This window comes from Salvelinus alpinus, chromosome 26, assembly GCF_045679555.1.
Source record: "Salvelinus alpinus chromosome 26, SLU_Salpinus.1, whole genome shotgun sequence".
Classification (NCBI taxonomy): Eukaryota; Metazoa; Chordata; class Actinopteri; order Salmoniformes; family Salmonidae; genus Salvelinus; species Salvelinus alpinus.
The window spans coordinates 4,420,439-4,443,189 of NC_092111.1; the positions used below are offsets into that span (position 1 = coordinate 4,420,439).

Below are 22,751 nucleotides of genomic sequence, written 5' to 3' on the forward strand. Positions count from 1 at the left end.
GTCTCTGAGGTGTTGACAGAACTGCCAGTACTTGTAATTACTAACCTAAAAAGGTTCTACACGTACCGGGGGCGTTGAAGGTGACGATGTGTTCCCACATGTCGCTTGGCTGGGCATCTCAGACGGGTTCCACCGCGAACAGGTACTGATGGCTCCCCAAGTTCACCTGGAGAAAGAGATAACATTTTTAACATTTTTATTAGTCCCAAATAGATGGTTTGTAGACGTAACTGTCAACCATGTCAACTAACCCTAACCCTTATCCTAAAGATACATCTGCCATTGAGTGTTGAAGACGTTTGCCTTTGATGTAAGGTCTCATCCCTTCAGGTCTCTCTCCCGTTATAGCATTTTTAGCCCAGTGAATCTCGACTCTTGAGTGACTCTGAGAGAGAAAATGTAAAATGGCTCCCTCCAATCAATTTGCGCGTAAACAGCAACATCCATAAAACACATAAAACAATCGTAATCAACGGACAGAAAATCTAAGTGTTCCAATCAGGAGAGAACAAGGAACCAGAACATGTGATCAGTTTCCCAGAATGCATCAGTTTTCATTATTCCTCCCATAGTGGAGGGAGGAAGAGAGACAAAGGGAGACAGAAAGAGTGACAGAGAGAGAGAGAGAGAGAGAGAGAGAGAGAGAGAGAGAGAGAGAGAGAGAGAGAGAGAGAGAGAGAGAGACAGAGAGAGAGACAGAGCGAGAGAGAAAGAGATTGAGAAAGACTCAGAAAGAGAAACGCCAGAGAGACAAAGCCAGAGAGAGTCCCATTTTGAAGAACATGTTCTCACATACTGATGTAGCCTACAACATTGACATTGTTCCCTTTTTACACATCCTTGTGCTATTATTGTATTAATGCTTCATACATTTTAGATACTAAGAATAAAAATGCCTGCAGGTCTCATCAGTGACATCGTCACACATCCAGTGTTTCACACCTGGCACAGCATGTCAATCTCTTTGCCAACGTGTTTTATAGGTAGACAGCTCTCCCCTCCAATTTCCATGGTCACTTGACAGCCATTGAATATTCATATCATAAACTGGCCGATATGTGATTGCTAGTTGGCGGTTGGTGACAGTTTCAGGCACTTAGGACATACAAACTCCTCAAAGCTACAGTTTACTTGACTCCCACTTTTCTGTCACCCTTTTGTGGCTACGTCCCGCATACTACGTCACATCAGCCAATCAGGCTTTCATAAGGCTTGTTTGTGTAAATGGAGTGACAACGGACGTTGTCAACAACAACTCTGGCCGTATGTTACAGTCTGCAACGACGTTGGAGCACAATACCTTATATAAGAGTAGAGTACACAACGGTAACACTTTATAATGTTGAGTAGTTAACTATTTCAAGGCATTTACCAACAGTTTGCTCACCATTTTTTAATCATTACTCCCACATTTGTCAATGTCAGTAAGCAAATTATTCACACATTTATAAACAACTTTTAAATGATGTATTAATGATTCATAAAATCATTCATAAGATGTTTATGGCCTCATCAACCTTTTATTGCCCTGGGATTCCCTCCCAGGCAAACCGGCGACCTAGGGACCCCCATAAAAAGAGTTGCATCTTGTCTTATCATCAGATGAAGAATGATAATGGCAAGGAAAAGTAGTAGGTAAGCAAATAAGTAAAAAGAGCTTATGGTAACAGACTTTGGAGACATCGATGATTTAATATTGGGCTGCTTCTTTAGAGGAACAAAAATACGAGTGATAAATGAATGTACAGCACCTGATGCAAATAGGAAAAAGTTATTATTTATGAAACTAAGGCCTATTTATGTGTGGTATATTCAGTTTTTACATGTGGGGATTTTAATACGGTGGCGGAAGAAAATTATCGGGTATCTCAGACAATTAAATATTAACTGCATCAGTGTCTTGACAAAAACTATTTATGAATGTCACGGCTGTTGGAAAAAGAGGATCAAGGTGCAGCGTGGGGAGCGTACATGTTCCTTTATTAAATAAGACGCCAAACAAAAACAATAAACACTACAAAAACAAACCGTGAAGCTCAAAGGCTATGTGCCCTAAACAAAGTCGACTTCCCACAAACACAGATGGAAAAAGAGCTACCTAAGTATGGTTCCCAATCAGAGACAACGATTGACAGCTGTCCCTGATTGAGAACCATACCCGGCCAAAACATAGAAATAGAAAATCATAGAAACACAAAACATAGAATGTCCACCCCAACTCACGCCCTGACCAGACCAAAATGGAGACATAAAAGGATCTCTAAGGTCAGGGCATGACAGTACCCCCCCCCCCAAAGGTGCGGACTTGATCACATGACTGAACAGTAGTCCAGGTGCGACAAAACTAGGGTCTGTAGGACATACCTTGTTGATAATGCTGTTAAGAAGGCAGAGAAGCTCTTTATTATAGAAAGACATCTCTCCATCCTAGCTACTGTTGTATCAATATGTTTTGACCAGGACAAGTGTCTGAGTTTCTGAAATATTTAGGACTAACTTATTCCTTTGCCATGGTGAGTTTGTCCAGGACAACAACAAAAAATGTACTCGAAGACTGGAGTTGGGAAACACTGGACTAGAGTATGAATCCATCAACAGGAGTGAATTAGCATTATCATAACTTCCTATGTATTCAAATCTACATACAGTAACTCCATTGACTGTACTGATCTAGGATATGTAAACCTTTATACAGCAGTGATTGTGCATCATCACCATATGCTGTTCTTTCACTGGACTGACTGACCCGTATAACAGTACATACAGTAGGCAGGGTGCCAGAAGTGACTTCCCTGAAAATGAGACGGTTTGATATTTTATATTGTTTTATTTAACCTTTATTGAGACCAAGGTCTCTTTTACAAGTTACATAAATTACAGGAAATACACATATACAAATAGAAATGCAAGCAGAAAGAAAAACATGGTCATAAAAACAAACACATTCGTCAGTAATAAGGTCCTCCATTAGCTTTCTGGATTCAGGGAGTGGGAAGCAAACCCAGGTCTCCGGCATGAAAGGAAAACACCTTGCACATCACATCAATAGGGTTAACCCACTCAGTGGGAATTGTAACGTGGCTCAGACAACGAGGATGGCTACACTGCACCCAACGAACGGGAAGGCACGTCCCTGTGATTCGACTTTCTTTCAAGCCCCTTCACACGTCTACCCGTGTGTTCTGAGGGCCTCACAGTCGCCATCCCACTTCTGACCTATGTAAGGTCATTGGCATTTGTTTTGCAGTCTTCCATTAGTGTTGACAGAGGGAACTAGAGCGAACTGAATTCAAGTCTTAGTCTGCGTCCCAAATGTCACCCTTTTTGCCTACATATTGCACTACTTGGGGTTCTGGTCAAAAGTAGTGCACGACAAAGGGAATAGTGTGCCATTTGGGACACAAACGTATTAACCTAGGCATCCTATCTGATTGAGCACAGTGGTTCCACTGCAGATGGAAACAGAGACAGAGGAGCAAACACAGATGCCCTGGCTCAGAAATGCCAGATGTCACTAACATGATTCTAAATGCCAGCTCCTTTTCCTGCCCGAGTCATCAGTTCCCTCAGGTTGTTGGTGTTTCTGAATTTCACCATTCAATGTTTAGTTCATTACTGGATAAACTTTGCCTTTCAAGTTAGCTAAATGTATTTGCTTGATTGCAAAGTAACCTTAATCAATCCTCATCCTTTCATTAAATTGAATCATCATGATTTCAATCGTTTTTCATAAAAACATGAAATACAAAAGTGATGTGGAAATATACAAGGAACAGTTGCGTAAATGCAAATTGATAATGCAAATTGATAATAATAGTTCAGAGAAATGATAAGGGTCAAATTTACAACAAAATGATTGTATCAAACTGATTACAGAGGCCAATATCGTAATACAGACTTTAATATATACACAACTCTTTTTTAAGGAACAACATCCTGTATTCGTGCCGTAAGAGTCTGACTCAGACCCTCCTTCTGAGAGACACAGACGGAAGCTCCATCTCACCACTTAGGACTCAGGAGTGGATATAACGGGAGCAGACATAGAAATATAATTGTTCTATTTCTATGAGAGAGGAGATTGTCGAGGAGCCTTGGTGACAAGAGAAGGCTAAGGCAATTTGAGGACAGGTGCTTTTCTAAAAGGTCAGGATATTTAGCGATTTAAGAAGGGCTGAGGCGTAAAATGGGGGGGGGGGGGGGGGGGGTTGGGGGGGGGGGGAAGAGGAGAGGGCCCCTTGTGGGGAGAGGTGCAAATAAACACTCAAACAAAGCTTTGTTTTAATTTTCTCTTTGTTCTTCCATAAAAGAAAGAGAACATAAAAAGACAAAGAGAGAACATTGTAATGTCTCATATAATCACTTCATATCAAATCAAAGTGTATTGCTTGAGTACACAGATTTGCAGGTGTTGTTGCAGTTAAATGCTTGTTTCTAGCCACTTGCATTAGATACAATCTTTAATATGAGATAACAGAACATTAATATAATCCCTTTTTTGTTCATTTCACTGTATATCTTTTCCCCTGTCAAAGCCAAAATCCCAAGCTTTAAAAGTGTCAATCAGCAGCTGAAACAAAAACAAAGTGACCCCTCCACCCGTTTTGGTAAAAAGCTGAGGGATAGGTCTGGAGAAGTGTAACCACTCTCAAATTCATAGACAGGTCTATGGATGCAGGGACTGACCATCTATGATACCAAAATTATATTTTTAACCATGTTTTGAGGCTAAAATGTTTGTTTACATTTATTTGTTTATAAACATTGGAGTGAAAAGCTTATATTTTGGGTTCTGATGGGGTACGGCAGTTGAACTATGCTCATGAGGCATTTATAAGTTATATTCTTCAAGAATAAATGGGTACATTTCATTCATTCAGAAGTCCAAAAATGGAAGAAGGAACTGCAGATTGCCCCTTTAAAATGAAAAAATTCTGACTTTGCCTGGAGCAGATAACAAATCCCTATGAATCCCTTCACTTTCTCAATATTACTTTTCAATAGGTATTATTACCTACCTTTCAGCTCCTATCAGCTATATGGATAGACACATTTTGCCCATACACATACTTAGCCTCCCAGAGTCATGTAGGGCCTAGAGCTTGGCAAGCTTTTTCTCTACAGTGCCTTCGGAAAGTATTCAGACCCCTTGACTTTTTCCACATTTTGTTACGTCACAACCTTATTCTAAAATTGATGAAATATTATATTTTTTTCAGCAATCTACACACAATACCCCATGATGACTGTCACGTTCTGACCATAGTTCTTTTGTATTTTCTTTGTTTTAGTGTGGTCAGGGCGTGAGTTGGGTGGGTAATCTATGTTTTCTATTTCTGTGTTGGTTTTCTGTGTTTGGCCTGATATGGTTCTCAATCAGAGGCAGCTGTCAATCGTTGTCCCTGATTGGGAACCATATTTAGGTAGCCTGGGTTTCACGTTTGGTTTGTGGGTGTTTGTCTTCCGTGTCAGTGTTTGTCGCCACACGGTACTGTTTTGTTTGTTCACATCGTTTATTGTTTTGTTTAGTGTTCTGAGTTTAATTAAATACATCATCATGAACACTTACCACGCTGTGCTTTGGTCCTCCTCTCTTTCTCCCGAAGACGATCGTTACAATGACAAAACAAAAACTGGGTTTTAGAACATTTAAAACATGTTTAACATTTTTTTAACAGAAATATTATATAAAAGGGGAGGGGGTCAATACAATAGGCTATATTTGGTTATTATGAAATGTAGCAAAAAGCGGTTTAATATAATTGAGCAACATAAGTCATTACTAATTCTTTAGAATTGCATTGGAAATCATTTTGAGATATTTTTTTACATAGAGTCTAAAAGTATTTGGTTTTAAATATACTTAACCCTCCTGCTGTGTTCTGGTCGAATTGGACCAGAACTGGACCAGTTTTCTCTCTGAAAAATGTAGTTCATTTTGTCACGCCCTGACCTTAGAGAGCCTTTTTATGTCTCTATTTGGTTTGGTCAGGGTGTGATTTGGGGTGGGCATTCTATGTTTTTGTTTTCTATGATTTATTATTTATACGTTTTGGCCGGGTATGGTTCTCAATCAGGGACAGCTGTCTATTGTTGTGTCTGATTGGGAACCATACTTAGGTAGCCCTTTTCCATCCTTTCAGTGTGGGAAGTTGTCTTTGTTTGTGGCACATGCGCTTAAGCTTCACGGTTGTTTTTGTATAGTTTATTGTTTTGTCGGCGTCATCCTAATAAAAAAAGGAATATGTACGTTCACCACGCTGCGCTGTGGTCTACTTCATTTGACGGCCGTGACACATTTAATCTGATTGTCATAAGTTTCCATGAATTTGTCCACACAGGGCACCTGAACACACAAAATACATTTTGATGATTTTCATTACATTTTGGGTGTTTTATTTCACTTTTGTACACCTGTGGTGTTCCCGGTCAAAAATGACTGGTCATTAGAAATTAATGGGTGAGACTACAATAAAATTGAATTCAGGCACATGCCCATTTATCACACATGTTGGCATTCTCACAAACAATCGCAACATTGTTTCAATAATATATAGAACTTTTCTCGCAGCTCTGGTAAATAAAGCTTTTTTGAGGCCTTGCTCACAATTCATTCTGTGGCAGCACAATGACCAAACGATATACCGTATGTGAGGCTCTTGATCATATCTTTGATCATGACACTGGCGAGGAGAGAGTCCTTGTTAAACTTTGACACAAAGTAGTCTGTGATAAATAGCACAATATGTTTCATCTGAGTATTTGTTATTGTCAAAATAATCCATTCATTATGCTTTTTTTACTCAAAAACGAGTTGTATGAGCTCAGGTCAATGAGGCCTATAGGCCGTAAATAGCAAATAGAAGTTCAAAACTTGTAGTGTTCACAAGAACTTAAGTTGATAAAAAGATCTAACGCAACATTAGGTGATAATATATGGATTGTTATGGATTTATAAACAACTATAACGGGGTGGTCATTTTGGACCGGGAACACAGAATGAATTAACATGAAACGAACGCAACAAAAGGGTTAAGTATCAAAAGCAAATGTAATTGCTAAAATAAACTTAAGTATCAAATGTGAAAGTAAATATACAAATCATTTCAAATTCCTTATATTAAGCAAACCAGACGACACCATTTTATTTTATTTTTACAGACGGATAGCCAGGGGCACAACTCCAACACTCACATCATTTACAAACAAAGCATGTATGTTTCGTGAGACGGCCAGATCAGAGGCACAAGATGACCAGGGATGTTCTCTTGATAAGTGCGTGAATGTGAGGCCTCTTAAGGGAGACGGGCTGATGGGGATACGACCAATAGGGGCTCACTGATAACGATGAAGGAGGGTGTGGAGTAACGAAGGAGATAAGGGTCTCACCATGTGACTGGGCTTGAGCAAGTCTCCATCGAAGCGCGTCAGGTTGGAGCTATCCTCTTGAAAGCCATTCACAGTCCTCCAGCTCCTTGGGCGTTGCAGAGGGATTGTCCTTCTCTGGGTCGGCATTCTGACCACAGAGAGATGGAGGGGGGGAGAGTGGGTAGAGTTCACAGTCGAAGAAGAGTGAAAGGATGCATTGAATTCATTCATTAGAAGCTAATGGCGATGGGAACGCTAAATCCTTAAATGAGCATTGAGGGGTTAAACAAGTTGGGACTGAAAATATTATTTTAAATAGGAAGCTGAGATTGAGGCAGCTCAAGAGAACTGGACATGATGGCATGAGTGGGAGAAGTAGAGGTGCTTTGAGGAACTGAAGAGGTAGGGATGAGGAGGAGAGGACCTGAGGTTAGGAGAGAGGGGCCTTAAGAGGCTAAAAGTGAGGGCTCAGAGAGAGGTTTGGAGGTGGGTTGATGTGGGGGAGGTTAGATGCCCAGAGGCACAGAAAGTAACATCAAGATTGGAGGTAAGAAGGAAAGTAGAGAGATGGACAGAAAATGAGCGGTTCCTAAAGAAGGAAAAATAAAGACTGAGTGTGTTGAGAAGAGAAGCAGAGAGAGAGAGAGAGAGAGAGAGCACCAGAGAACAGAATTGTTTTCCTCATCATCAGTAACCCGGGGCCATGTTATTTAGAGAACAATGTGCAAAGGATGAATGAAATGAAAATATGCATTTCTTATTGGACAAGTTCAGGTACCTTAATCTCTCGTTGTTTCACAAAATGTTTCTTCTGTTTCATGCCTAATAAAGGAACACTCCTCTCCTGTCATCTCCACTCAGCAGCTCTGGCAACATGGGCCCCTCGATCCTCTTCTGGACAGTCACCTCCAGGCTAGGGACACACACAGGGACAGACAGGGCGGTATGACTATACTGGCTAAAGCGACAGAGACAGGGCAGTATGATGATCACACTCACTGAGGACACCAACAGAGAGACAAGCAAGTATGACGACAGAGAGAGTAGCACCTTCCAGTATGACTACAACTGGCTGAGAACAGAGAGGACAGAGAGGACAGAGAGACAAGCAGGTATGACTACAGAGAGAGTAACACGTTCCAGTATGACTAAAACTGGCTGAGAACAGAGAGGACAGAGAGGACAGAGAGACAAGCAGGTATGACTACAGAGAGAGTAACACGTTCCAGTATGACTACAACTGGCTGAGAACAGAGAGGACAGAGAGGACCTTTTTTGTTATTATTTTTATTAAAATGTTATTCTTCGTAGGACAAAAATAAACGTTGTTTTTACAGCTTTTTCTTTTTTTGTTATACATACATTTTACTTCTCTATTTCTTCTCTTCACAGCAGTCACACGGCAAGAATATAGTTACTTGACATAAAGCACATGCTCGATAATAGTTATGACTAAAAACACAATATATAACGTATACTGTATGTGTTTGGGTACTGTCTATCCGGATATCACATCCGGATAGACAGTACCCAAACACATACAGTATACGTTATATATTGTGTTTTTAGTCATAACTATTATCGAGCATGTGCTTTTCAACCCACCCCTCAACTACTCTCAGTCCATCCCTCTTATGATTTCCACGTGCCATATATCTTTCAACTGTAAATTCCGAACCTTTCTCAACGCATAGTATCTACAGGTTGCAAGTTAAAGATGAAATATTTGTACAAAAAATATGATTCTATTTTTGATTGACTATGGCTTTCCAAATCTCCCAACAGCGCTACTTGTAGGCTTCATTTTATCAATCAATCAATCAAATGTATTTATAAAGCCCTTTTTACATCAGCAGAAACCCAGCCTAAAACCCCAAACAGCCTGTGACCAGAAACAAGCTACATAGGGCAATACCAAAATAAGTGATCTAATGATTCTGTCTCTTCACAGCAAAATCTGCAGAGCTGAGACGGTTATATGACCCATGTACATAACATTTTGTTGGTGGCAAGAATTTTGTATAATAATTTAAATTGAAATACTTCAATCGAGGCTTGTTTTGTGTACAGTATCAGGTCATAAACCAACAAAATCGTCTGTAGCGTCCGAACGGTTTGACCTATAAACTTTTATGACTCCTCTGTAGTAAAATGAGACTCTCACGGACACGCGGTGTTCTTCGTTTTACTCTACGACCCCCACAAGCATCTTGGAACTCGTCTGAAGTCGGTACAGCAGATCTGCCAACTTCTGTCTGTAGCATCTAATATGTGACTCGTTTCAGGAAACTGGGCATAAGTCGCACGTCACAGGAGAGGCATTTGGGCAGAAATGCCTTCTGGAAATGCCTTCTGGAACATGTGAACTTTCATGTGCCTTAATAACAAACTTGTATACCATCTGTAAATACAAATAAAATGGTTAAATTACGAGCCTAGTTGGTTTAGCCACAGAAAAAGACAGGAACCTTCCCGCTAGCCATGATTGGCTGAGATAATGAATGGGCGGGACATGCCGAGAGACGAGTTCGGAATGGTCTGCCATGTGGCACCTTCTGTTGATAACATAAACTGCTCGGTATGTGTAGATAATCCTTTCTACTGCAGCTCTTATGAAAAATATCATGAAGAACTGCAAAAGTGTTTTTCCAGATTACATCTTCAAACTGAAGGCAACCATGGCATTCGTGACAGAGGGAGAAAGATCTGATGATTCTTATGGCACTGCACACGGTCAGTGTGAACCAGAGTGACTTGACACAACTAGCCAAGCAAGCTGTACAAACAAAATGTAAACGTCACAGGACGTCTTATTTAATGAAAGGGGTTTCAATCTGCTGTGAAGCGTTCATCCATGTACTCTCTATGGGTAAGAGTCTAGAATCATTTTCAGAAATGATACGTTTCTAATTTTGTCAGAAAGCTATGACAATCGGTTTGTATTGCTACTCCTCTATGTATTGGGATTACGGTTCATTGTTTAGCTAGCTATCTACATGTCTAAACAAAAGACTCCAAGTTAAACAACCTGTTCGCTAGCTAGCTAATGTTAGCTACTTGGCTCACTAGCTAACGTTACGTGTAGGATCTGTGTAGTAATCTGTGTAGTGAAAATAAAAATCTTGTTTATTTATCAAGACCAGTCCCCATGCTTGTCTCTGAGCTGTCTTGAACCCTGAATGCTGTCTCTTCCATTCATTTTGAAAGAGTATTTTCCAACTATTTGTTTACCTTCATTAGCCTACTTTGTTCCAATATTTCTGTCATTCAGTGATATTTATTCCCATAGTAATTCATTATGGATCCATAACGAAATAAAAATCTGCATTTTCAAAGAGTATTTTTATAATTATTTTATTAACGAAAGCATACAGATGCTAATGAAGAAACACAGTACTCTACAGTATATGCTTTATCCGACATTTTGCGGTTGCATGAGGTCGCCCACACGCGCTTTAAACATTTGGATAATAAAAAATTTAAAGCATTTTGAAGATAGAAGCCGCCTGCATTTGTTTATTAGACTACTGTGCAGTCTGACAAGTAAACATAGCCTACAGTACATACTGTTGTCACGACTTCTGCCGAAGTCGATGCCTCTCCTTGTTCGAGCGGTGCTCGGCAGTCACCGGTCTTCTAGCCATCATTGATCCATTTTTCATTTTCCATTGGTTTTGTCTTGTCTTCCTACACACCTGGTTCCAATCCCATTCATTACCTGTTGTGTATTTAACCCTCTGTTTCCCCTCATGTCCTTGTCAGAGATTGTTTGTTGTTCATTTTATCGTGTTGTTTGTATTGGTGCGCGACGGGTCCTCGTACCCACTTTGTTTAGATTACTGTTATGGTTTTGGAGGTATGTTTTTACGTTATTAAACTACTCCATTTTATTAAGTTCGATTCTCCTGCGCCTGACTTCCCTGCCACCTATACACACGTTTATGACAACTGTAGTAAACATGGTAAAGTGCCTAATTCCTTACATAAGGGAGAGCAGGCCATGTCCAGACAGAAGTTGGCTTGATGAAAATGATGTCCATTTCGTCTGTTCTCTTTGTTTGCAATGTCATTGTTTTTTAGATAAACAGCTCGTTTTTGAATGGTAACTGTGTTAAGGGTAGAGTTTGGGGCGGGGTGAGTAGTCCTGGAAAGGTGTGACTTTCAGTTTACAATAGGCCATAAGTATACAGCAGACCGCCGATCGTCCACACTTTGAATATGCTGTAACAACATAGTGTAGCACCATGACCAGGATCTCTAATCATTTAGGTGGAACGGAAAATCTAGTACAGCCAATAATGTTTTTTTCATCAATTAGTATATTTGAGTTTAACCACAATATTTGTTGTATTATTTGTTCTGTCTCTTCTGGTGGATTAAACTGAAATTGCAACCAACTTTCTAAGGCTTGTTTAAAAAATTACAATATTTTGGAGATGCTTTTGTTTTCAAATAACCTAAAGTGAGTGAGAAAAAGGCCATTCTTGAACATGGGGTGAGACATTCTTACTAATTTGTAAATAAAGCCAGTTTGTTATAATAAAATGCAAATTAATTACTTAAAAATCATACCATGTGATTTTCTGGATTTTTGTTTTAGATTCCGTCTGTCACAGTTGAAGTGTACCTATGATAAAAATGACAGACCTCTACATGCTTTGTAAGTAGGAAAACCTGCAAAATCGGCAGTGTATCAAATACTTGTTCTCCCCACTGTATGTCTTGCAATAAAATGCTAATTAATTACTTAAAAATCATACAATGTGATTTTCGGGATTTTTGTTTTAGATTCCGTCTCTCACAGTTGAAGTGTACCTATGATAAAAATTACAGACCTCTACATGCTTTGTAAGTAGGAAAACCTGCAAAATCGGCAGTGTATCAAATACTTGTTCTCCCCACTGTATATGTGATGTTAGAGAAGCTTCCATTGAAGAATACACTCTGAGTTCTATTGGATAAGTAACTCTCCAACCATGTGATGGCAGGTGATATAAAGCCGTATCAAGTGAGTTTTTTCAACACCAAAAATATTATTACTTTATTTAATCTTTATTAACAAGGCAAGTCCGTTAAGAACAAATCCCTATTTACAATGACAGCCTACACCGGCCATACCCGGACAAAGCTGGGCCAATTGTTCGCCGCCCTGTGGGACTCCCATTCACGGCCGGTTGTGATACAGCCTGGTTTCAAACCAGGGTGTCTGTAGTGGCTCCTCTAGCACTGAGATGCAGTGCCTTGGACCGCTGCGCCACTCGGGAGCCCCAGTGGTCAAGAACATCAAAGGCTGTACTGAAATCTAACAAAACAGCTCCAGCTATCATCTTATTATCCATTTACTTTAGCCAATCATCAGTCATCTTAGTCAGTGCAGTACAAGTTTAGTGCCCTTCCCTGTGTACAGTACCAGTCAAAAGTTTGGACATGTCACGCTCGTTGAAATGAGTGGACCAAGGCGCAGCGTGCGTAGAGTTCCACATTATATTTATTAATGAAACTTACGGCCAAAACAACAAAGAATCTAGACTACCCACCCTAGTCACACCCTGACCTAACCAAAAGAGAGAAATAAAAGGTTCTCTAAGGTCAGAGCGTGAAAGTACCCCCCAAAGGTGCGGACTCCAGCTGCAAAACCTGACTCTATGGGGGAGGGTCCGGGTGGTCATCTAGCCTCGGTGGCGGCTCCGGTGCGGGACGTAGACCCCGCTCCGCACGCGGATCCGCCAGCTTCGGTGGCGCCTCTGGTGCGGGGATCGTCGGAGGAACCGGACCGTGGATCGTCGCCGGAAGCTCCGGCCCGTAGATCGTCGCCGGGGACTCCGGACCGTGGATCGTCGCCGGGAACTCCGGACCGTAGATCGTCGCCGGGAACTCCGGACCGTAGATCGTCGCCGGAGACTCCGGACTGGGAACCCTCACTGAAGGCTCCGGACTGGGAACCGTCGCTGGAGGCTCCGGACTGGGAACCGTCGCTGGAGGCTCCGGACTGGGAACTGTCGCTGGAGGCTCCGGACTGGGAACTGTCGCTGGAAGCTCCGGACTGGGAACCGTCGCTGCAGGCTCCGGACTGGGAACCGTCGCTGGAGGCTCCGGACAGGGAACCGCCGCTGGAGGCTCTGGACCGGGAACCGTCGCTGGAGGCTCCGGACCATGGATCGTCTCCGGAGGCTCCGGGCCGTGGATAATCCCTGGAGGCTCCGGGCCGTGGATCATCACTGGAGGTTCCGGGCCGTGGATCATCACTGGAGGCTTCGGGCCGTGGATCATCACTGGAGGCTTCGGGCCGCAGACCGTCGCTGGAGGCGTGGAGCTGGCACAGGACGTACCGGGCTGGGGAGACGGCAAGTGCGGGGAGCTGGCACAGGACGCACTGGACTGTGAAGGCGCACTGGGGACACAGTGTGTAGAGCCGGCGCAGGACATACTAGACCCTGGAGGCGTACTGGAGACCAGGAGCGCTGAGCCGGCACAACCCGTCCTGGACAGATACCCACTTTAGCACGACAAGTGCGGAGAGTTGGCACAGAACACACCGGGCTGTGGAGGCGCACTGGAGATACGGTGCGTAGAACCACAAAACATGGCACCTGAACGGTGACCAACTCCACACGGTGAGTACAGGGAGTTGGTTCTGGTTCCCACCTTGGCACTCTGGGGAGTGCCCCTCCCCCAAAGAAATTGAGGCTGCCTCTCGGGCTTCCGTCGTGGCCGCGAACCCCGGTGTTGTTGTTGTTGCTCCTTCGCTGCTTCTTCCTGCTTCCCTGGCAGGCTTTCGTGTCTTGCCAAGACCTCCTCCCAAGTCCAGGATATTCTCTCCTCAACCTCCTCCAAAGACCAGGATGCCATCTCCTCCCGGGCACGCTGCTTGGTCGAGTTGTGGTGGGATCTTCTGTCACGCTTGTTGAAATGAGTGGACCAAGGCGCAGCGTGCGTAGAGTTCCACATTATATTTAATAATGAAACTTACAACCAAAACAACAAAGAATCTAACAAACGTGCAGTATTGCAGTGCTCAAGGCAACTATACAAAAACAAGATCCCACAAACAACAGGTGGGAAAAGGCTGCCTAAATAGGATCCCCAATCAGGGACAACGATAGACAGCTGCCTCTGATTGGGAACCATACCAGGCCAACATAGAAAAGGAAAAACGAGACTACCCACCCTCGTCACACCCTGATCTAACCAAAAGAGAGAAATAAAAGGTTCTCTAAGGTCAGGGCGTGACAGGACAACTACTCATTCAAGGGTTTTGCTTTATTTTTTACTATTTTCTACATTGTAGAATACTAGTGAAGACATCCAAACTATGAAATAACACGTATGGAATCAAAAGTGTTAAACAAATCAAAATAGATTTTATATTTGAGATTCTTCAAAGTAGCCACCCTTTGCCTTGATGACAGCTTTGCACACTTGGCATTCTCTCAACCAGCTTCATGAGGTACAGTGGTTCTTCCTTTAAAAGTTACAAAGTTATGCCGCGGCCGTTAGTGGTAGATGGTGGCATTCTGTCATTGCACCACACTACCACAAGGGGGAGTTAGATTGCTGATCTATTGGAAGTCTAAACTGTGGCAATTAATGGAAGCATTTTCAGTCTGAGACGGATGGCCAGACGGACAGACGGACGGCCAGACAGAAAGACGGACGGCCAGACGGACGGCCTGACGGACAGACAGAAGGCCTGACGGACAGACAGACGGACGGCCAGACGGCAGGCCAGACGGCCAGCCAGACGGACGGACGGCCAGACAGACAGACAGAAGGCCAGACAGACAGACGGCCAGACAGACAGACGGACAGGCGGCCGGCCAAACGGCCAGACAGCCAGACGGCCAGCCGGCCGGCCGGCCAGATGGACTGCCGGCCAGGCGGACAAACGGCCAGACGGACAATGTATTATGTACTCTAAAGTTTTACATTTCTAACTATCAACATCATGCAACCGCAAAATGTCAGATAATAAATACACTGTGGAGTATTTCTTTATCAACATCTTTATGCTTTCGTTAATAAAATAATGATGAAAATACTCTTTCAAAATTAAGATATTTATTTCAACTATCAGCAGGACAATAGACTCTTGCCGAGTTATTAAGGGACTTTAAATATATTAATAGATCCATAACGATTTACTATGGGAAAAAATTATATTATAAAATATAAATGATATAATTATCAATCATTGCCAATAGGAAATATTTTACTAGCCAACAGGTTTTTTTCATATTTTGTTTTATTCATAGAGAATTCATTCTTTAAAATGTAACCCTCTCTATTGTGATGCTTGTATTTTATTTAATACATTATAAACATGTAGATTCAAGAATATGATAGATTATTGGACTGCTATTTTCAGTGGCGACCAGTCATTCAGGGCACGTGGGGCAGTAAAATGGTACGCAAAATGATACGCAGCATCATCTGGTTATGTGTGCAACAGAAGTTCAACATTCACCTTCTGCTATCATTTCGGTCAAGCCGGTCTACTCAAACAATTTGATGCAAATCCAACAAATGCACAACACAGAACGCACTGCAACTACCTCTGCAACGCAATGCTGCAAGGCAAACGCAGCGTTCCATTGGAAATGAATGTACTTCTGGTGTACCAAAATGCAATGACATTGTCAGTGTGATCAAGGCTTAAGAGCCAACGTATGCTTGATCCGAAGATGTGGTCGGAAGCTCCATACGGAGGGTGTGGCGCAATTGCGGAGCCTCTGGAGGCACGCAGAGGCCAAATCAAGCTCAGTCGCTCAGTCATTAGCTCGTCGCTGTGCGCCTCTCACATTTTGTAACAATGCGGAGGGCTCCGCTTCGCTCTGCATTGACATGATTGGTTGGCGGGAGGTCCGCATAAATACAAACTCACTTCCTTGACAACTTCCTTCACAACAGCTCTACTCAACAGCTCTTGCGCTGCTCCACGATGCGCAAGAAGTATGAATCCCGTAAATGCTGCACGGCCAATGCAGACGTCAGAATGACCATGCAGCACCTTTCACTCACACACACACACACAAGCTCAAACTCATTGTTCCCTCCCTCCCTGCTCTGTTTTCAGTTGCACTACATGACCAAAAGTATGTGGACACCTGCTCGTCTAAAATCTCATTCCAAAATCATGTGCAATAATATTGGTCCCCCCTTTGATGCTTCATTAACAGCCTCCACTCTTCTGGGAAGGCTTTCCACTAGATGTTGGAACATTGCTGCTGGGTCTTGCTTCCATTCAGCCACATGAGCATTAGTGAGGTCAGGCACTGATGTTGGATGATTAGATCTGTCTCGCAGTCGCCGTTCCTATTCATCCCAAAGGTGTTCGATGGGGTTAAGGTCAGGACTCTGTGCAGGCCAGTCAAGTTCTTCCACACCGATCTTGACAAACTATTTCTGTATGGACATCGCTTTGTGCATGGGGTTGTTGTCATTCCAACTGTTGCCACAAAGTTGGAAGCACAGAATCGTCTAGAATGTCATTGTGGCTGCCCCACCACCACCAAAGAGAGCACTGAGCTAGGCTGAAACACATGCATTTTGGCGCTGCCTTACTCAAGAAAGCAAAAAAGAGACCATGTTTGTATGCGGCTTTATTAACTCAATGATTTTCTTTTTTACATTGTTTGCAAACTGATATGTGACACGTATTAATTCCAAAATAACATGCAAAACATATATATATATATATATATATATATATATATATATATAGTACCAGTCAAAGGTTTGGACACATCTACTCATTCCAGGGTTTTTATTTATTTTTACTATTTTCTACAATGTAGAATAATAGTGAAGACATCAAAACTACGAAATGACACACATGGAATCATCTAGTAACCAAAAAAGTGTTAAACAAATCAAAATATATTTTATATTTGCCTTGATGTCAGCTTTGCACACTCCTGGCATTCTCTCAACCAGCTTCATGAGGTAGTCACCTGGAATGCTTTTCAATTAACAGGTGTTCCTTGTTAAAAGTTAATTTGTGGAACTTCCTTCTTAATGAATTTGAGTCAATCCGGAAAATGTCAAGAACTTTTAAAGTTCCTTCAAGTGCAGTCTCAAAAACCATCAAGCGATATGATGAAACTGGCTATCAAGTTCCAACCGCTGTGTCTTTGTGAGACAACAGAGTACGTGAACGGATGATCTCTGCAGGTGTGGTTCCCACCATGAAGCATGGAGGAGGATGTGTGATGGTGTGAGGTCACTTTGCTAGTGACACTATCAGTGATTTATTTAGAATTCAAGAGACACATAACCAGCATGGCTACCACAGCATTCTGCAATGATACACCATCCCATCTGGTTTGCGCTTAGTGGGACTATCATTTGTTTTTCAACAGGAGGATGACCCAAAACACACCACCAGGCTGTGTAAGGACTATTTGACCAAGGAGAGCTATACCCCACCTGCCCTGAATCGCCACTGGATATTAGTGTTATAACAATATGCATTTCGTTTCTCACAATGCTGTGTGAGGTTTCCCTCATCTGACTCGTCGGTGCTCTGTTCTGTTCTGTGCAAATGTTATAAATGTGCTGAGAAATAGCCTACAGAAGTTAATTCAGTCCCCGAGTCAGGCAGCCTGCCTGAGCCCTGCGCGTGGGAGGGGTCTGTCAAAGCTTTCGCTCTCTAATTACCCAAGCAATAGAAGCCAGGGACGGGGAGGCGACCAGCAGACATATTCTGTGAAAACAAAAGGTATATGCAATAGGACTGATAATTAGAAATTACCATTTGAGTAGACATATTTTCCTCTACTGTTTAATGAGATTGTGAATGAGGATGCGTAGGCTTTGCCATTCACTTACGTTGTGGTTGTGTAGGCTATACCGAGCGAGAGAACTATGAACGGCTAACATGTTTTGGTAAAGCAACTCTCCTTATAGAGAGCGTTGTGCAAAATGCAACGTTTGTTAATCCTGGATACATGATAGGATTAGGAAAAATCTTACCAAGAAGTCATTAGATCAATTTGTCTCAGTTGTATGTTTTTTTCGATGTTACAATTGCCTAAATTCAAAAGTAAAAGATATGCTTGCACTGCACTGAAACCAGATTTAGAGATGTTACATCGATTTTGGGGGGATTTTTACATTTTGTAATTGGATACCGGTGCGTCAAGGTATTTATTGGTAGGTACCTATTGGTCGAAAATAATCCACCATGCTCGAGTAATTAAATGTAACTTTGTGTGAGATTAATTGTCTGGTAAGTGTGTCAGCGATTTAAATGAACATTCATTTGAATGAATGAACGGGGACATCCACTTCTTAGCATTACTCTACACATGTGTGTGCTGCTGGCAGTTGGGAACTAATACGCCTGCATGTTCATTATCTGCATTTACAGCGAGCTGGAAATGGAAACTGTTCAAATAGCTGATCTAGAACCCCTCTGCTTTGATCAAGAGGACAGTCGGTCAGATCCCACAAAAAGCCTCCCATGGGCTTCAAACTACCAACACATCAATAAAAAGTCACTTTCCAACGAGCATCGTTGCGAGTCGGGGAATTGGAAGATCGCCTGCGCGGATTCAGGACCATGGCCAACTGCCCCGGGAGACGGGCAGCCCGGCGCAATCAGCCAGCGGGGAGCAGAAGCTGAGAGAACCGTATGTTGCCTAGAGGAATTGGAGACATCTTTCACACGCAAATACGAGGATGTCAATTTACAACAGGAGGAGACCAGTCCGCAGCGGTTAGCGAGGATCAACAACGGAAGCCTGAGTCACAGCTCCTTCAGCGAACTCCACGGCAGTGTCCCGGAACTGTCCATGTTGTCAGACAATGAGTTTACATCCGAAGCCTTGGGGAAATCAGCGGATTACGGTTTCATAAGTGCTGTCACTTGCCTGGTGACTGGCATCTCGTTAGTAGCCATCTCCTACACTGTTCCCCGGGAAGTTAAAGTGAACCCGGACAGTGTGTCGGCCCGGGAGATGGAGAGACTGGAGAGTGAGAACGCCCTGGTAGGGGTTCACCTGGACCGGTGGGTTATAGCAGGGCTGTGCCTGCTCACCCTCGGGGGTGTGGTCCTCTCCACCCTGCTCATGGTGTCTATGTGGAAAGGGGAGATGTTGAGGAGAAGGGCCTTCACCTACTCCAAGCAGTCTGCACAATTATATGGCTCTGTCAATTTAAGAGGGGGCTCAAACCCACCTAATGTTCCCTCCCAATTGTCTGTGGAAGATTTGGAAGAGGTCCTAAATTGACAATTATGTACAATTGTAAAGACACGGACTAATCTCTATCACAGAAAGTCCCTCTGCAACTCTTACCAATGGTGTCTTCAAGATAATGCTGCTTCGATTTGTGCATTTCATTCATGTAGCCTACTGGGAATATTCCATTAACCATGTAGAATGCTCCTTGCCTAAAATGGATGGGAATTATTTGAAATATTGACTGAATTTATCCTCAGACATAAGTTTGTGTTGTGCAGAACATACCATCTTATTAGCATGACGTTCATCATTTTGTCAAAGCAATGGTTTATTCTGTGTGTATATAGTGTCTAATAGTTTAAATGGGATATCATGTTGAGTCAGATTTAAAAGACAATTGCATGATCAACACTAGAAATACAAAACACACATTGTGTCCATATTTGTTTTTTTGCAACGCATACGAAATTAAAATACTTAGCTAAGACAAATAATAATACAAGGGTTATGTTTGTGAGTAGCTCAGTAAATACTCAATACACTAGGATATTGGACAGCAGATATTCAAAAACACGAATGATACACGACACACACACACGCCTTAGGAGGGTTAGCCGGGTTAAGGTGCTCTGAACAAACTGTTGTCGGTGTCCAAAATTGCACCCTATTCCTTATTTAGTACACTACTTTTGACCTACTTTTTGATCCTAGGGAATCAGGTGCCATCTGGGACGCAACCATTGTGTCCCTTGCTGATGGTGAGCATAATGCTGTGCAGTGCAGGTTCAGTAATAGAATGTTTACAGTATGCAGGATCAGATTATACTCACCAGCCTTTGCAAGCAAGTAGCACTAACCATTGCCAAGATGCACTTATTTTACCTCTTAGCGCCGTAATTTAATGTATGACTTGCCTGTCTATGTATTACCTAAATGTTAAGTGGACTTGTAATCCATCCTCATTTAGTGTTGTTCACTGAGGGTATAAGTAGGGGTGCTCTACATGTGAGTGGATATAGATGTATATTGTGTCATTTAAGCAAAGCTGAAAAGGCTTCAAAGGTAGGCTATTTATTTTAAATACACAGATCTTAGTCATATCTTGAGTGGGGGCTGGGCACTACAGCTGACAACCACCCACTGGTCTTTCTCTCACTCACTCGCTCACTCACTCACCCACTCGCTCACCCACTCACTCACCCACTCTCACACACACACACACGCAAGCCCCCCTCCCCTGAACAGAGTCACTGAGTAATCTGTCAGGCCAGCTGGCAGCAGGAAATGGAATTGGAGTGCTGCAGGGGTCACATGGGGTCAAGAGCTGGGGTGTGGCAGCTGTGGCCCCTGGGGATCAGGATGTAAAGACACATGCATGCGGTGGTAATGGATTCGGCTCAAATGGCACCATATTCACTATGGGCCCTGGTCAAAAGTAGTGCACTATATAGGAAGTAGGGTCAGGGTGCAATTTTGAGACATAGCCAATGTCTCTTATCCGATGTGGCATCCAGTTATCATCAACTGTCATAGCATGTGAAGGGAAAGTGTTCAAAACATATTTTTGCTTAATGAGTTGGCAGTGAGGTCATTCCTGCAATTTAAAAATTCCTTTCTGGATTCATAACTTTAGTTAATAGCTTATTCGATAACGATTCTCATTACCCAGAGTTTGTTGCATAGCAACGACAGGCCGAGTAAAGGAAGACTAGGGAAGAAGTGACAAAGGAGATGTTTTTACTGAGACAAGGGAGACGTGTGAATATAGCACCGAATGTATAGCCATATCTTATTGATTGATTGAATGTATGAAGTAGTAGGCAGCTCCAGCCAGAGATAACATTACACACATTACAATGTATCAAGGATAAAAACACAATAAAGCCCAAAATAATGGCTTATCTCCATTGTGTTCTCTGGTTAATGTGGTTAAAGGGGACTACACAAGAAGCGGCAACATCAGACCACAGTGACTTCTTCTATTTTTATATTTCGTATTATGTGATGTGCTGCATGCACTAGAGATAATATTTCAGACGGTGCACTTCAAATATACAGAACAAAAATATATAGCAACATGCAACAATTTCAACGGTTTTACGGAGTCACAGTTCATTTTAGGGAATCAGTCAATATAAATTAATTCATTAGGTCCTAATCTTTGGATTTCACATGACTGAGCAGGGAAACAGCCATGGGTGGAACTGGGAGTGCATAGACCCACCCACATGGGAGCCAGGCCCAGCCAATCAGAATTCACTTTTTTTCCCACAAAAGGGCTTTATTACAGACAGAAATACTCGTCAAGTTCATCAGCTGAAATAAGCTTTTTGTGCGTATGGAACATTTCTGGTGTCTTTTATTTCAGCTCATGAAACACGGGGACCAACACTTTACATGTTGTGTTCATATTTTTTGTTCAGTATAGAATTTCCTCTGTTAAAGTTGATTGACTTCAATCAAAGTTTCTGAACGCTATAATTAACAGCCCACTCTTTTCTAGTCACGACTTATCTGTTTGTATCATATTCATTGTAGACAGCAGTGATTAATTGTGTCAGCTGTTCTTGAGTTTAACGTCGCCCACATAGTCTTGTCCCTTTGTGCCATCGCTGTCCTGACTGAAGCACAGAGAGGGCACCATAACCATAGAAACAGGGTCAGCCGTTTCTAAGGAGAAGACACAGTTCTCCACAGTGAGGATTCTTTGAAAGAGATTAAAATAGGTGATTTCCCCATGCAGTGCTTGTAGAGTCAACAGAGCTTTTCTGAATTCAGTGTATGTTTTACGGTTAAAGTCACTTTCGCTGCACACAGAGAGGATACTGCAGGTGCTTCCAAGCCCTTATCCAGCTGTGTAATACTCATGTCCCACTGGAGAGAGCAAGCATTCACTCAGATTGGAGCACATGGAATCTCTAGGCTACCAGTGCTTCAGTACCAAAGTACTTAAATAATTAATTGCGCATGGATGAGCTGTAGGTGGTATTGCTTATTATTGAAGTGAAAAAATGTATGGTGTGTTATATGGTCTTCGATATATGTCAACCTGATGCCATGGCATTTAATTCCCATTATTATTATTTTTCATTTGAAATCTGATTTACTTTAATCTGTCATGGAGTGGATTACCGGTACTCCATGTGTATAAACTCAAAAAATGCAGAGCCATCGAGGTTTGACTCAGAGCCGAGCTGAGTA

General features: G+C 42.4%; 1 protein-coding gene across 1 annotated transcript; it reads left to right on the forward strand.

Moving 5' to 3' along the window:
- Positions 1-17,992: 17,992 nt before the first annotated feature.
- Positions 17,993-21,445, forward strand: LOC139554485 (transmembrane protein 74). Its single transcript, XM_071367300.1, has 2 exons — positions 17,993-18,085; positions 18,737-21,445. Exon 2 carries the CDS (start codon positions 18,747-18,749, stop codon positions 19,596-19,598), a length of 852 nt encoding a protein of 283 aa, XP_071223401.1. The 5' UTR covers positions 17,993-18,085; positions 18,737-18,746; the 3' UTR covers positions 19,599-21,445.
- The last annotated feature ends 1,306 nt before the right edge of the window (positions 21,446-22,751 follow it).

Excerpts from the sequence above, each read along its gene's own strand:
- LOC139554485 (XM_071367300.1), top strand. The coding sequence starts at position 18,747 with ATGGAAACTGTTCAAATAGCTGATCTAGAACCCCTCTGCTTTGATCAA.